Source organism: Channa argus, chromosome 22 (assembly GCF_033026475.1).
Source record: "Channa argus isolate prfri chromosome 22, Channa argus male v1.0, whole genome shotgun sequence".
NCBI classification, from domain to species: domain Eukaryota; kingdom Metazoa; phylum Chordata; class Actinopteri; order Anabantiformes; family Channidae; genus Channa; species Channa argus.
Window position 1 is genome coordinate 2,319,348 of NC_090218.1, and position 15,878 is coordinate 2,335,225.

At 37.3% G+C, this 15,878-nt stretch overlaps 2 protein-coding genes across 13 annotated transcripts in view; both read left to right on the forward strand.

Annotated features, from left to right (window-relative positions):
• The window catches only part of clip2 (CAP-GLY domain containing linker protein 2), a 33,451-nt gene extending 25,968 nt beyond the window's left edge, over positions 1-7,483 (forward strand). For 4 of the 5 annotated variants that reach the window (XM_067492080.1, XM_067492083.1, XM_067492084.1 and 1 more), the window contains 5 exons: positions 1,432-1,588; positions 3,822-3,975; positions 4,610-4,798; positions 5,342-5,405; positions 5,501-7,483. In XM_067492080.1, the coding sequence (XP_067348181.1) occupies positions 1,432-1,588; positions 3,822-3,975; positions 4,610-4,798; positions 5,342-5,405; positions 5,501-5,517 (581 nt within the window). In that variant the 3' untranslated portion in view covers positions 5,518-7,483. The remainder of the gene's footprint in view (positions 1-1,431; positions 1,589-3,821; positions 3,976-4,609; positions 4,799-5,341; positions 5,406-5,500) is intronic. The other variant, XM_067492082.1, reaches the window with a different exon arrangement.
• A 571-nt stretch (positions 7,484-8,054) lies between these two features.
• Positions 8,055-15,878, forward strand: part of gtf2ird1 (GTF2I repeat domain containing 1) — a 30,773-nt gene continuing 22,949 nt past the window's right edge. For 6 of the 8 annotated variants that reach the window (XM_067491479.1, XM_067491476.1, XM_067491478.1 and 3 more), the window contains exons 1-2: positions 8,055-8,154; positions 15,565-15,694. In XM_067491479.1, the coding sequence (XP_067347580.1) occupies positions 8,063-8,154; positions 15,565-15,694 (222 nt within the window). In that variant the 5' untranslated portion in view covers positions 8,055-8,062. Of the gene's footprint in view, positions 8,155-8,586; positions 8,941-15,564; positions 15,695-15,878 lie in introns of those variants that run through there. The other 2 variants (XM_067491480.1, XM_067491485.1) reach the window with 2 other exon arrangements.

Consider the following 15,878-nt stretch of genomic DNA (forward strand, 5'->3'; position numbering starts at 1 on the left):
ATTTATAGGAGCCATAAAGTGAAAGTAAAAGTGTAAATGAAATAGTATGTTTCATACATAAATATATTTTCAATAACTGACTTTTACAAACAGCAGAACTCTGTATGGTTCAAAGGAATTGGGGAGTTTTCATTATCTTTGACCAAGAGCCCAAGGTACATACAACATGTGAATATTATGTTATTATCTTATGTAATTATCGTATCAGTGAAATTTCTACTTATTTTTCTATGCTAAGTTGATATTATTAGTTATTTGTCAGTATGTGGCGACTAAATAATGAATTTTCAAGGCCCTACAGTACATTTTTTATTAAAATATTATTGTTATCCCACAAGGCAATACAAACACAACTGGTAATATGTTATTGTTTTTTCATTTGGCCATTATTTATTTCACTAGACTAACCCAAAGAAAGCAGAATAGTTTTAATAGTATTTAAACTGTGGGAACATAAAAAAGCTCCCAACTCTGCTATGATAAGAGCTGTACTCTGGATGCATGAGCAAAAAGTAAACATTTTATATACACTACACACTACAGTGTTGTTTCTGCAGATGTAAAGGGACTGATAAATCAGCATAGCACAGCGGTTGTTGTTTGTAATGATATATGATGACACACGTCAACAGATCCTTACAGTTCCTTATAAAACATTTATTAACTGTACTCATCATTATTCATTCATCAGATTTAAAGCTGTTATGATGTGTTATGAAGTAGTGTGGACGTTTATTTTTTGACCTTGGAAATGGCAAATTATTAAGTGTTTCATGAACTCACTTACTGGACATCGTCCAGAGTGCTGTATCTTGCACAGTTGCTGTGTAAAGGTTTTAAATGTTTTAAACGTTTTAAATGTTTCCCTAAAAAGATTTGCATGCGGATGGTTAATTTCTCAAAAGGACATATCGTATTTTAGATTTCCAAACACTCCTTTTGCACATAGTCAAAAAAATTCCAGTGAGATATTTGGATGTTGTCAAACACAATACCATAATACCAGACAACTCTTTAGACGAAAAACTAAAGAATTTGTAGAGATACTGCTTAGTGCATGATACACAAAACATATGCTAATAAAAATGTACCTGTAATGTAACATAAATACGATCCTAACTTAATTTAACCTACATAATAAATTAAGGTGGTATATTTCTTTTTTGTATGTGATTGCAACAGACTTAAGTTATCAACTGTTTACATCATACACCAGATATTAATTCTTAATATGAGAGTCAACGTTTTTTAAATATATATAAACACTTCTCTTAAGCTTTCAACTGCTCTGCAAACAATAGTTACAATAAAAATAGTTATAGTTTATATAGTGCTTATGAATGTTGAATAGGGGTTAAAATGAGTTGCTGTTGATGCTCCAAATTAAATTCACAGATATAATGTTACTTCTTTTTTTTTCACTTCTACCAGCACTAGAGGGCAAAGTTCGCTCAGGAGAAAAGAAAGCTGAAGCCCTGGCCAGGGAGAAGATGCGTGTGGAGGCAGACCTGGAGTCCATGACCCGGAAGTCCCACGATGCCTCTGGGCAGCTGGTCAGCATCAGCCAGGATCTGCTGAAGAAAGAGAGGTATGAGATAAGACGAGGCTGTATTGATTTCTGCCTCACCATTTTATGGATAATTGGACGCGTTAAACCCCCAGGCACTGCATTGATTTTGTTGCATGTACTATCCACTTGAACAATATTATTTGAATCACTCTATTTTATTTTGCAGTGTTTCATATGGATAATACTTTAAAATACTGATTATTAGCTTCACCAGGAGCAACATATACAATACAATGTTTGTGTTTTCTGCAGCCAGTAGAGTAATAAAGAACTGTGCCCTGAGGTGCAGTCAGAACAACATATTGTATTTTTTCTATTCTTCTATTTATACCTTTGCCAGACAGTTACACTGTTCAGCTCAGGTATTATGCTGAGGATGCAGACAGAACCGAGTCCTGACTCACTTCACTTTCATTGTAAATTTATCCTATGTGTTCTGTATATAAGGTTAGCAGTAAAAACACACAATAAAACATATTTTAAAAGCAAAGCAATCAACTTTATTACTGATTCAGCAAGTCCAGATCTCCCGAGTGTCTGCAGTGGTTTCGTGGTTGAACCCCCTGTTTGCTCTTGTTCACCTCTGTGTGTGGTAATCCCAATGTTATAAATACTGTTAATAATGTAATTACTGCATTATACATTGTCACATTATCAACCCCCATTATCTGGGGAGGGCACATAAACTGATAGTCCTTCTGATATCATTCTCCAACCATATGGGGCTGCCAGATGTCCAACTGTCTAAGACTGAGTTGATTGTGTCATGCACACTTTTCACTAAACTCCACAGGATAATTTTTGTTGCTGAAACACCATTCAGTAAATCAGGTAATCTTGATATTTTTATAACCACCAGATTGTAAAGAGAAAGTTGTCACAGTATCATTGCAGAGCTCAGGGCTTTGTTAAAGCATTCCAATTGAGACTACACATTTATCTTAAGTGCTGTGGGAACTCTACAAACAGGTCTAACTGCATTACATTATTGGCTATTTTACATTATGCAGTTCTTACATTATGGATGGTTATGATATTAGTAAATGCTGCAAGGCATTAGAAATAAGAGCCTCTGGCTAAAGCAGAATATTTTTCTGTGCATCATGAGTGCAGCAATTATATTGTGTGCAATAAAAGTATATACCACCCATTGAAAAATTCAGTGGGTGTTTCCCCTTGAGTTAGTTTTATTGGATTGTAAGGCCATTAGCTTTCTTAAAGTTATTGCTGCAGTTTCAGGGTGTTACGTGATTTAAAAAAATAAAATGGACTTTGCCAAAATGTACATTAAAAGTCTGCTTAAATATTGTTGCAATTTTTTTATTTGAAGTTGATGATAGAGAATTCAAGAAGGACAATTACTAGCACACTCACCACAAAAAAGGATCAGGGTGTTGGAAGTAAGAAAATGTTCGGTCCAGAATGTCACTGAAAAACAACACTTGTCATGAGTAAGCAATCCAAGTGCCCAACTTTGCTATAAGCAGCCAGGTTGTGTGAGTGAATTTGATCATTTCATTGCCAGAGGGGAATGGTGTCAGACACACTGTTGTAAACAATAAAGGAAGAGAAATAATGCATTGTCAGTAAATGTAGAGGACATTGCTCCAGCCATGAAAACTCAAACAACAGTTTCACCCTTCTTAAAACTGCATTTTTCCATTTTTCCTTTCCACTTGGGGGCAGCAGAGACAAGCTATCACCTTAACAAGTTGACCTGGTAAACTACAGAGTTGTTTGATGCATCGTTAATATAAATATATTGAACAAAGCAGCTTAAATGGATCATAAAGAGGAAAGAAATATGCATTAGGTGCTACTTTTACACAAATTAATATATGTAGTTCAGTGACATTTGTATGCTGGAAAATCTCCAAAGACTTGTTTATTGCAGACTGCACAGACAATTACTACAATAGTAATGCAAAGAGTCCATTAAACGAGGCCACCTCCACTATCCTTACTGGCCAGACTTGGCAACTAATTTTTCCCATAATGCTTTGGTAAGCCTTTAAATAATAATGACCTTTGTGCATTATCTGAGCAGATGTGCTAGTCATATAATCCTTGAGAGCAAAATTGCAAAGCTTCAAGTCATTATTACAGTAAGGAGCAGTTCAATTCACACTGGGTCACTGCACCTGCAAACAAGCGAAACACATATTTAACACAAATTGTGTTGTTTTTTTCTTTTCAACATTAACATAGACTAAATGTATTTTCTTTCAAATCTATTGTTTCCTTATGCCAGGAGTCTGAATGAACTGAGGGTGTTGCTCCTGGACTCACATCGCCATTCACGGGACATGGACTTAAACCGAGAAGTGCACAAGGCTGAGTGGAGGGTCAAAGAGCAGAAACTTCAGGATGACATTAAGACCCTGCGAGAAAAACTGCTCCTACTGGTGAGAAAGGAGAACTTTTCAATTTTTGAGACGTGCATTCATCACACATTTAAAGAAATTGCCCACCAAATATAATGTAACAAGCAGAGTCCTGTTGGTAAAGGAACTCAAAGGACTCCAGTGACAAACTTATTGAAATCCTCTGGTTATTGAGTTTGAAGGAAACCAAAGGAGTTCTCGTGTTTTGTTTGTGTTTTTTCTGATGGGTGTTTTCACCTTTTTCTACAATGATTTAACATTGTGAAGGTTTATACTTTCTTTAAAAAAAAGTTAGCATACTCATGCACATAGACTAAACAACAAACAAAGTATGTCTTTGTTTCCTAGACAATAATCTTACTACCCAATAAATACATCAGGGTAATATGTAGTATTAAATTAGCTGGAAAAAGGTCTTCTCAAAGTTGCACCATCAAAATGAAAAGTAAACCCAAGTAATCTTCACCTGTTGTCAGTTGATACAGACTAATGTACTGTTTAACCTGATCCCTGAAGGGAAGTTTATTAAGTTTAAAAATGAAAATGTGCTTTGCATCGATGAATTATTTATAATAAGCTTTTTTTTCCAAATGCTAATCAAATACAATAACATGAATAATTTAACGGCAGCCTTGTGTATATGTGTGTATTTCAGAGTCGGGAACGGTCTTCACCTGACCACCGGCGGTACTCTATGCTGGACCCCTCGGCTCTGGATTCTGAGGTAAACCGCCTGCGCCAGCGGCTGCTCAGCACAGAGGACACCCTGAGGAACGCCTTGGAACACAACCAGCAAGTCGACCAGCTGGTCCAGGCTATGCGCAGGCACCCAGATAAAAGCCCGGTAAACTCAAATAAACACTTTAGTTTCGCACATTCAGTAGGAAAGAGCATGAAAACATTTTGGTGGCAAGCAGCCTGGGGAGACATACCATCAGAAGATATGTCAAGGAGGTTGTGGATATTGAACAAATGACAATTTTTGTAAATAAAACGATACAAAGAGAGGTCAGGTGTTTTTGTGAGACTGGCACAACGTAGTAGCATAAACATAGTCAATCACTTCTCAATTAACTCCCAGCATGGAGGTGACTATGTATAATTTCTAAAATGTTGAAATGTAATATCTTTTAGTAATATTGAAAAAATAAATAAATAAAAAATCCTTTCTGCTCTCTTGCACTTGCATCTCGTGAACTGTGAACACTTTTCTGATAGGAATTTGCTTTGATGTTTTCTCCTTGACTTAGATTTTTGCTGCCTTGTACCTCACTTGTAAGTCGCTTTGGATAAAAGCGTCTGCTAAATGACTAAATGTAAATGTAAATGTAATATATTACAGCTAAAAGACTGCACTACACTGATCATTTGTGACTGTGTTTTTCAGGTCCATGGTGCAAATTCAGCCAATGGGATTCGCCATCAGGAGTCAGACAGTACTCGAGATGTTGGTACTCATTCGTTTTTCATTTTATACTTACTGATGTGGTTGTACAGTTCCTAATAACACCTTTGAATACTGAGACATCTTATTCTGTCTTTTCAGGAACAACATTGATATGAGGAGATGAGACATGAAATGGGACATGCAGAGGTCTTAAAAAGAAAAGCTTGTCCTGACACCTCATCCTGCTAAGGATACCTGAAGACGTTTCATTTAATACCAAAACAGCGAATCTCTATCTCGAATGATTTTATGTGTTGTTGCAGAAAACGCCTATTAGCCAATCATGAAGACCACTTAAAGTAAATATAATCAAGAAAAGAGACATGGACATGAAGAGATATTATCAATACATCTGCTGGTAACATACAGTCTGGCAACTTTTGAGGCTTTACAGTAGTTAGAAAGTTTGAATCGACAAGTGGCCACAAACTCTTTGACAATTCAGAATTTTGAACCAGAAAACAAAACGGCCGATGGACGACAATGCGAAGAACGAATGAGCTGAGTTTCAGTTGCTTTGTTTGTTTTATTTATTACTTTTACATTTGCTTCTCAGCTTTGTAATAATCCTCTGTACTGTATTTGGTCAGTGACACAGAGCAACTGGCGAAGGATGACGCTGACTTTTCTGGGAGAATTTTACTAATTTGTCACCTTTTTTAATACCTGAAGAAAGGACTGGTAGCAAATTTGTCACAGTTACAGTACTCCCTCTGCTCTTGATCCTGCTTTAGTGCACACTATGATAAAAAATTGTGAGTAATCAGCATTAATGCAAGTATTAAATATGACCTTTTGCATATAAAGCATAAAAACAGTAGAATTGGAAAGTGGCTTTGATGCTTGGATTGCAGTGGATTTGAAATGTGACCTTTTTTCCCCAGACTAGTTTCAAAACATCCAGAAAGTTTTCTCAATCACCTTTCATGGCGTTCTCTCCTCTCCATCTATCCATGTGCTGAGTGTATTCCAAGCACAATTTATAGTTAGAATATGGCTAAATAGTAAACTTCCCATGCACATTTTAATATGTCAGTAATTTGTTTTTTTTTATGTCTTTGGCCTATGAAGAATAAAGTTTAGTCTTAATCAGTCAGTGTTCAAGAACTCTGAACTGTCTAGCTAACATCAAAAACAAGGTACTCGTGAAGTCTAAAAGTCTTGCACTCGTCACCAACACCGTGCCATGATATGAACATGTTATTCCCGCTGCAATTTCTGGGGAGTATTAACAAGCCTATGTAATAGATACATATAAAAGACAACATTAAAGTACAGCTACTGTAAATCATACAGTAAACAGTACATTTGTTTTAACTCTCCACTATCAAGTGATGTAACCCATCTGTTTTACATGTAAACTGTTCACTGAAGTATTTGAACACAACACATCAGACATAATTATTTCTTTGCCAATGAATTAATGAATGAATCGTCCAGATAAGGTGCTGCCACAAGTGCTTGTGAATCAGTGCCTTTATGTATTATCAATCATCCATATGTACTGTACACTGTAGTGTATCTGGAGTGATCTGTGACAGGACTGATAGTGATGATTTCATTACCAATCCTTGTTTCAGGTGTTTGGTGAGGTGGCTTTTGGTGAGTCTTTTTTTAACCACTGTACACCAGTGGACTCCCTGTTAGGACAATGTTAAGTCTACTGAAATGCTGTCACAAGAGGTAAAACCCAAACAATTTATCTAAAATGTTCTACTCGTCCTTCTTCATGTTGAGAACATCTGGATTTCCTTTGCAAAAAAAAAGTTATGAACACGTGTATAATTTATACGGTAGGTCTTCCAAATGTCGTTTTATCCATTTATCAACTGAATTAAGAGATCCTGCTCGTAGTTGTTCATTTGTTGTTCCTGGTTTACAGGGCACATTACACAGATGTGAGTTATGTAAAAAGTTTGGAGTCTCTTGAGCAAAACATGTAGGGCAGCCACTGGTCAGCTCAGATAAAACCGAAATTTTCCATTGGATATTGTACATGGCCTTTTTAGCTGGAGGGTTCATACCCTTTGGATTATTGCTGCAATGGTTTTGGAGATTGAGTCATTAAATATTAACAATGTGGGCAAGGGCTGGTGGTGTTTTATTTCACACTATTTCATACTTGTGTCTCCTCTGTATGTATGTTTGTTTTTGAGGCAAAGCACAGTAGGTCGGTATATTTCTACATAGTTTATTCAGAACAAGAAGTGTCAGATTTCATGCCAAGAAGGGGTTGGTGATTTGGGAAGTTCATCCAGCAACCGTAATCATTTACTCATTCCTCATCCATACTTAAACACACGTACTGTGAGCTAAAATAAACTCTGCTTTGTAGATCATACACCCATCTCAGGCAAATATTTGGTATTTAAATGAGTTGATGTCAACCTGAAGCGGACCCAATAATTCGTTTATGTGAAAAAATAGGCAGACTCCTTGATGGTGAAGATGAAACACCCAGAAGTTACATATTTATTTACAGCCTTTGGATTTTTAACCTCGAAAGATATCACATTATCCTTTAGTCCATGGCCTTGGCAAATGTCAGGTCCTATTCACGTGTCTCCTTTTTCTTTTTGCTAGAGGGCAGATTGCTTATGCTGCTGACATTTGAATAAATAAGTGGTTAATTATTTGCAGAAGGAGCAAAAAGTACTGCATATGTGTAGCACAGGCACAAATCTCATTTTTGTTTGTGATGAAACCATTTTAACTAAATATTTCAAACTACACTGGGGTAGGTTTGTGCCAAAGTAAGTGAACCAATTTGCAGTGGATTTCATACATGATTTAAAATATAAATTGTTTGATAAATTGTTTTCAGCTATGTCTATAATAATATAACTATGTGGTTCTTTTCCCTATGATATGAACTTGACCCTAAACAGACATAAGATATTTTAGGCAATCACAAGGGCTATGGCATAACTGTCATAGCCAGAAGATCCATGTAGTGCCATGTCCACTTTGGACTGATCCTAATCCTAAAAATAATTTGGGTACTGTACAACTATCACATCAAACCACCTTCATGCGTAGTTTCTTAAAGCTGACAGTGAAGTTGCAGCCACGTGGAAAACACTGATTTAATTTGTCCCTGTCCTGATAAAATAAGGAATAGTCCACACTAATATTCCCAATCTATATTCATGCTGCTCTCTAAGGTTCTGTTTTCCAGGGGTTCCTCCGTTAATCCTGTATGTAAATCGTAGCCAATAGATGCTGTTGTTGAGTTGGGCTGGGATTAGCAGGAGGCGAATGAGTTTCAATTTTACTGGATTACAGAACAAAGAAAGGGGAAAGGGACACCCTGCTCGTTTAAGGGAAAAGAGAAATAAACTAGGAAAAAAATACACAAATAATAGATTATAAACCGTGCAATCGAAGTCAACGGTGTGATTTTCCGGATTACGGTGCTTTAGCGGGCGGTACAGCTACATTGTGGATGGGAATTGTGAGCGTTTCTGATGGATTAAAACGGGGAATAAACCTATTCCGGGATTGACAGCAGCAACAAGGCTATTTAATCGCTAATTAAGGTGAGATTTGGCTATGTCTTTTATATTCGAAAACAGTCATATGGGGCGTTTGGGTTGCGTGTGTGGCTTTTTATGACTGTAAATTTTGTAATTACAGATTATAACCTGATTTCTCGACTGGGTTAGGAGATGAAAGGAAAGTGCTAGCGTAAGCTAGCAAAAGGGCTAACGCAGTGGAGCTAACGAGTTTAAGCTAGCTAGTTAGCTAGCGCAAAGATATTATGATACAGTTAGCTAATTAGCCCGCGTTGATTAGTTGGACAAATGACAGAAGACATGGTAACGTTATTGTTGATTAGCAGAAATCACAGCCTAAAAAGACTCCTCCCTGTAACCTTGCAACTGGAGCGTTAGCAGTATTTATGATTTGGACACAGTGTGTGTGTTCGCAAAATTATCCCCATACATTGCTATCGCGGACTATATGGTAACCTTCCCAGTACAACAAAGCCTGTTAGCTAAATTAGCAAGTCTAAGCGAGAGGGCAAGCAACGCATTTAACGCTATTTAAAGTTCAGCAAAACAGTTTGGAAATAGCGAGATACAAGTGACAGGATTGCCGAGTTGAATGCAACGGTGTTAACACTCTTTGAAAGTCCAGTAAACTTGAACAGTAAATCGGTATTTGAATGATTTTACGGTATCGTACCTACATTAGAAGTATTTCTCTGAATAATCTTTAAAAAACGTGTTTTTTTTATCCATGTACACATATAGCGAAAACCCAAAACTTGTGATGTGCTCAGACAACTTTAGAGTAATATGTTGTCAGCTGTGTGAATATGGTCGGTACTAAAGTTTTAAAAGACCTGACTTAGCTCAAATTTGTCAGCTGTAACTGAATTTACTAAATAAGACAGAAACTGACAGATTATCCACACACGCTCATTTCCTTCGGAGGAACCGACTGTATTTATTGCACTCATGTCTCATATCCTGTGGTACCAAGATTTTTCTTTTCTTCTTCCCCTGTGTCTGTGAGTCCCTCCACACCACATTTGATGTGAACTTGCAGAGAAGATCTTCTGCCAGCATTTTCCAGCTCAGTACACGCTCACCACCATAACTCCAAGCTCAAGCTCGTATTATGGCAACTCAAATCTGAAGCTTAATAATGCACATAGGTCCTTTAAACTCGTGTTTTTTATAATATCTAAATGAACAAATACTCAACAGAAATGAAACAAAAAGCGCAGAAATCGATGAGGTTGTTCTTTTAAAACTAAGGTGGAAACCTGGAGTTTTCACCTTAATCTTAATGTTTATTTCCTGTTATTCTGGATGTTAGTTTACTCTGAATAACAGATTAGCTAAACTTCTAAATGTTATGGCTGTATTGTATTATACTAATAAATCCATCAAATTGTTGGCAAAATAGTCTTTTTGATTGCTCTAATGAACTTTCTATACTTTATAGTGTTATAAAGTGTAAAAGGAAGGAGTGTTTGCCGTTGCGCATCTGGCCATTTGTTAGCCTTTCCTGTATTATCAAGGGAAAACAATGCCCAGGTAGCTTATTTAGGGCTTAAATAATAAGTCGTGGTTTTGCACGGTTGATCCTTTTAACTACAAGTCTATTCTAAAATGATGTTAAATCTCAGCCTTTAGCAAATTATTATTTTTATTACGTTAAGCTAATTTATCTGGTCTATGCCTTTTGAGCATTGTAGCAGTTAAAAATCATAACATCAGTGACATTCCCAAAAGACCACAGCCTAAAGCCCAGTGTGTAAACAAAAGGATCATGTTGTTGTTTGCTGTAATGATAAGTTGGACAGCTGCTATTAAACCACACCCTGGCTTACTGTAAGTTGTTGCAGGTATGACAAAATTGTTGTCCATCTTTTTTTTTCTTGCTTCAAGAAGACTCAAATACAGGAGGAATACAGTCAAGAGTAATTCAGGAAATAAGTTACTTTTGTGTGCTATTTACTATATCTGAGCTACCAAGGTTTAAAAAGCTTGTTCACACCATATTATTGGAACATGACTTGCAAAGCTTATCTCTGCTAAAACCTACAGAAAGACATAAGCCCCTTTTGGACATGAACTCTATAGAATGTCAGGAGGATCAGGTCATGTGATTGTCTGGAGTGTCCCTTTCAGACATGTAACCAACATCGGGAGATAGTCTGTGTGAGATGCGTTCTGACTTGTGAAGAAATACTCCGGGTAACTGGGCAAGGGGTGATGCTTGGGCAATTTGAGCCAGGGGCAGGTCATGACGCAAAAACAAAGCTGCAGAAGTGACAGTGTTTTGCTTTATAATCTGGTTGTATACGACAGAATCTCGTGCTGTTCCTTTTTTGATGATTTCCAGGTCTGCCCTTACCAACAGAAGTTCACGAATTCTGTTGTCCTTCCAGTTCGATATTGTTAATGTGTTCGTATGAATGAACGAGTTTTTCACCTTCGGGGGTTTGTATTTGCCCATCATTATTTGTTTGTGGCAGGCGCAGGAAATCCACACGCCGACTCACTCACGGTAAATCCTCTGGAGTATTATCTCCTCTATTCACAAATGAGCTCGGGTGGAGATAATTCGGACTTTGCACTAGGGAGCTGGCTGGGTAAAGTCCGGGTAATGTCAGGGCCAACGGACTTGGGTGTTTGCGTTCACACATACGCCCACCCCAGAGAAAGTCTGGAAAATGTCTGAAAGGGGCTATACTGTCTTTACTTTGACTAAAAAGAGCTGAAAAATAGAAATCAATGGTGCTTAATGGATGTCAAACAATGTTTTTGTTTACATGCAGTGTTTCTCACAAAATTGCATTTTGTGTATTCTTGAGATCGAGTAGGTTGTTTTGAATGTGTTTCCTTCTCGTACAACATTAGCAGTAACATTTCTTGGCTTATCCCTGCCACCTGTAGACCAGTGGAAAAGTGTGAAATCATGGACAGGAGTGTGTATCACATCACCCACACTCTCATTTGCCTGTGTGAAATACAGACAAAACCGGGATCCACTTATAAAAACACTGCTGCAGATGAGATTTAACTTCACACAGTACAGTCAAATAAATCACAACTGTGTAGGCGTGCAGAATGTTTAAAGGTCCAGTAAACTTTATGGAATACATCTATAACATCTTGGGAAATTATGTTTCTGTAAAAGTAACCTTATATGTTACTAATTTATTACAATTAAAGGATGTACATTGTTTCTTGGTTTATTATGAGTGTGCCAGTACAGTGTTAAAATTAAAGGACAGCGCTGACCTCGAGCCACAAGTGCAATGCCATAAAAAGATGTGTTGATGAATTTACAAGGAGGAGTAGCAATGCAGTACATTCACACCCTTCAGTAGACTAGGTGCTGTCCTTCTGGCTGGAACAAACCATGTGACCATCAACAAGAGCAACTGGTACAAAGATAAACAGCATAAAATCTATCCCATCTATCAGTTGACGAAAGACAGAAATGATCTGTCGCCCTTTAAAATACAGATTTGAGAGAGTGACAGGTGTCCCAATTTTTATGCCTAACAGACAGGTGGTTCCATACATAAAATGTTTGACTGTGAATACCAAGTTAGAGGCTTACTACACTTTTAGGGGATTAAAATGTACTTGTAAGAAGACACAGATACTTTGTTGTTACAAAAGCTGATACTTTGTTGTTACAAAAGCTGACATACTGTGTTACAAGCTGTGATAGCTACCTCAAGTTTTGTTTTAGGTAAATTTTGGTCACCTTGTCTAACTCTTGTAGATTTTGACATTGCTTGGTGTTGGGGTTAAAGTACCTTTCATGTCAGGCTTTGGAGTCTTTTTGGTCCACTTAAACAGAGTGATGCTTTTTTTCAGAGCATATTTCAAGTGGCCTAGAGGTTATCTGCAATTGACACTGAGGCTACATGCCCAGGATTTAAAATATGATGTGTGCCTTCAAGATGCACACATCATATTGGGATATAAATACAATTGCAAAGAGGTGTAAGCTGTGCCTTTTTGGCATTCCATGAGATTCCTAAACATGCCTTAGTAGGTTTTACATGTTCATTAAGTACAATTGAAATGGAAATCAAATAGAAATCAAAGAAGTCCACAATGTCAAACAAATTGTGAGACTACAACCAACAAGAATTGTTGGCTGATTGGGCCGAGCACAAATGTTGGGTCATTTACGATCAACAGACGAATTGGAGATTTGGATCAACTAATCTTAAATTGCATTTTTTTTAGCTTCATAATTAACCCATGGGGATTGTGAGCTGCTTTATTTATTAATGTTGTTTTACTGTTCAGTATTGTTGTAGTGCTCAGTACTTACTGGGAATCATAACAGCACCATGATGTTATGTTTGAGCTTCCTCGTGCAAAGCAATTGACTTGGCATTATTCTGAGCCTATGCTTATTCCCACCTTTCTCCTTGCTACTTCCCTTGCCTTTTAAATATGTGAGGGAAAGAGGCCATCTATTTTGAGGCTGTAATAATTTAGGAGGGGGCTAATGTTTGCTGTGGCCTCAGGAGGCAGATTTCGATGGCCAATAGACTTGGCACGTTCACACTGGTGCAGCTGAACCCCACCACACCCACCCTCCTCTTTCTCTCTCTGCGTCTGTGTGTCTCTCTCTACCTCTCTGTCCTCTCTCTATTGAGGCAGTGGTTTAAGCTTGCCAGAGGCTAGTATAATGGTTCCCAGTGTCTGGAGAGATTAAAGGCCAGAGCTGCATTGTTCAAATGCCCCGAGATTAGTTTCCAAGGAGACGGGTTTCAGTTGCCATGAGAACATAGCGCCTGGCTTTAGCCCAGTAGTTTTTCTTAAACAATTCCTTTCTGTTTGCCTCTTTGCTCTTATTTGCCTTGTTTATCTTGACATTTGGAGTTCAGGTGATTTGTCATAAGAAGTTTCTATTCTAATGTAACATGCAGTTACACCACAGTTGCAGTATTCTAGTGGTTGTGGAAAGTTAAGGGCATGTCTTGGTCATCTTTTTCTGGTGCAATCTGTCAGGGAGAGAAAATAAGGTATAACTGGGCTCATATGACTTCATTTGCTCTAATTATCCCTACTTGTCTGTGGCAAAGCATACGTTGCTGATTGCCTTTGGATTTGGCTTTTAGCCACAATAGCAGCATGGCTCCCAGGGATAAAAATGTCACTGAGAATATACCACTTGTACTCATTTTCATGCTCTCCAGGGATAAATCCTAAAGATTTGGGGGATTCTGTGACTTGTAATAATTTAGTATTAATATTGAAAACTATCCAATGCTCTTAAACTAATTTGGTATTTTTAGAAAATAAAACTAAAGCACTATTAGCTGTTCTCCTGAACATTGGGCAATGAACATTGTCTCTGGGTCTTTCAATTTGATCTCTCATGTTCATGTTCATGTTCAGTGAAACATAATGTTTACAACGTCTTTTCTTATACTTCTAATTTTGAATAATGTGCTTTTGAGTCCTGTATCAACAAACCTGAATCTGGATAGTATTTTCTCTTACCTTGAACTCTAAAAAAACATTGTTGGGCTCTCTTATCATACTAATGCTTTTTACACCTTCAGTCTGTTAGAGTCTTCATGTATGTGTAGCTTTTGTTTGTGGCTTCCTTTCTAATATAAGTGCTAATTCATTCCTATTATTTATGTATGTGCTGGAATCTGTAAAACAATTCCATACATTGTTTGGATATTTGGTCTAGGTTCTGAGTGACTACAGTTTAAACTGGCTAGTAATGAACTTTAGTCTGAAATGGTGAAACCAAAGATGGCTTATATATGAAGTCTGGTACACTGCTTATTATTCTTATTTAATTAAATTTAAATAAATCTATTGATGAATGTGCAAACAATTAATGTTAACTCGTACCTCCTCCAACCTGTACATTTGATGTCAGATTTGCTGTAAAAGCATCTGAACACATCCGTGAGTCTTCACCGTTTCTATCATTAATGATCTCCCAGCCTCAGGAATGAGATGGATGGTCAGAATGCATGCTTAACAAGCTTACATTTGCTTAAAGTCAAACTAAATGATGTCAGAAGTTGCTGCTTTGAATGCAGGTGTACATTTTAGTTTAGTTTTTGTTCAGTTTAGTTTACTTGGTACAGAAAATAAGTACATACCCATCTACACTTACACATTTATACCTGTACTCACACACAAACACACACAGCAAGTATTCATTATCATTTTACAATGCTGAGTCTGATTTAACAAATCCATAACTATACAAAATTGCAATTTATAATTTTGACTTGATACAAGCTATAGTACATTTCCAACTCATTTTACAATCAATATTCACTCCCAAAAATGTCTTTTAATTCAGTGTCTTAATTTTAATGTCATTTACTTTAAGCCCACTTTTTTTATTTTGTTGTTTCGGCTTATCCTGTGAGTTTAGGGTCACCACAGCAGATCATTGTCTGCATGTTGATTTGGAAGGTTTTTACGCCAGATGCCCTTCCTGACGCAACACTCCCCAATTTCTACCGGGCTTAGACCGGCACTACACAGCTAGCGATGCTTTAAGCCCACTATGCAAATTATTTTTTGTAATTATTTATTTTAGTTTCCAAAAATGACTTCCTTAGTTACTCATGAATGCAGAGTTTTTTATGTCTCACTGTGGCTACTGCGTAAACTGTGTTCATCTGGTCCCCGCAGAGGCATGGCTCAGATGAGAAAGCTGGCATGTGATGGCATCAGGACAAACTCCCGGGGTGAACCACAGGTCCCACTGGTGTCAGCCAGGCAGGAGATCCTCACCAGCCTGGTGTCTGCTCTGGACTCAGTGGTACATCCCAAAGAAATTCTCATACAGTGTTGTTTTATTGTAGGCCTTATTATTAACTCCTTTAGCACATGAACAGAAGTCATCCTTTTTTCTCTGTCAGAAGACTCAGAATGCAGTTCTAGTAAAATCAGTTTTCTCAATTGATTCTTGATTAACAGATATCTGCCTCAGAGATTCTAGTAAC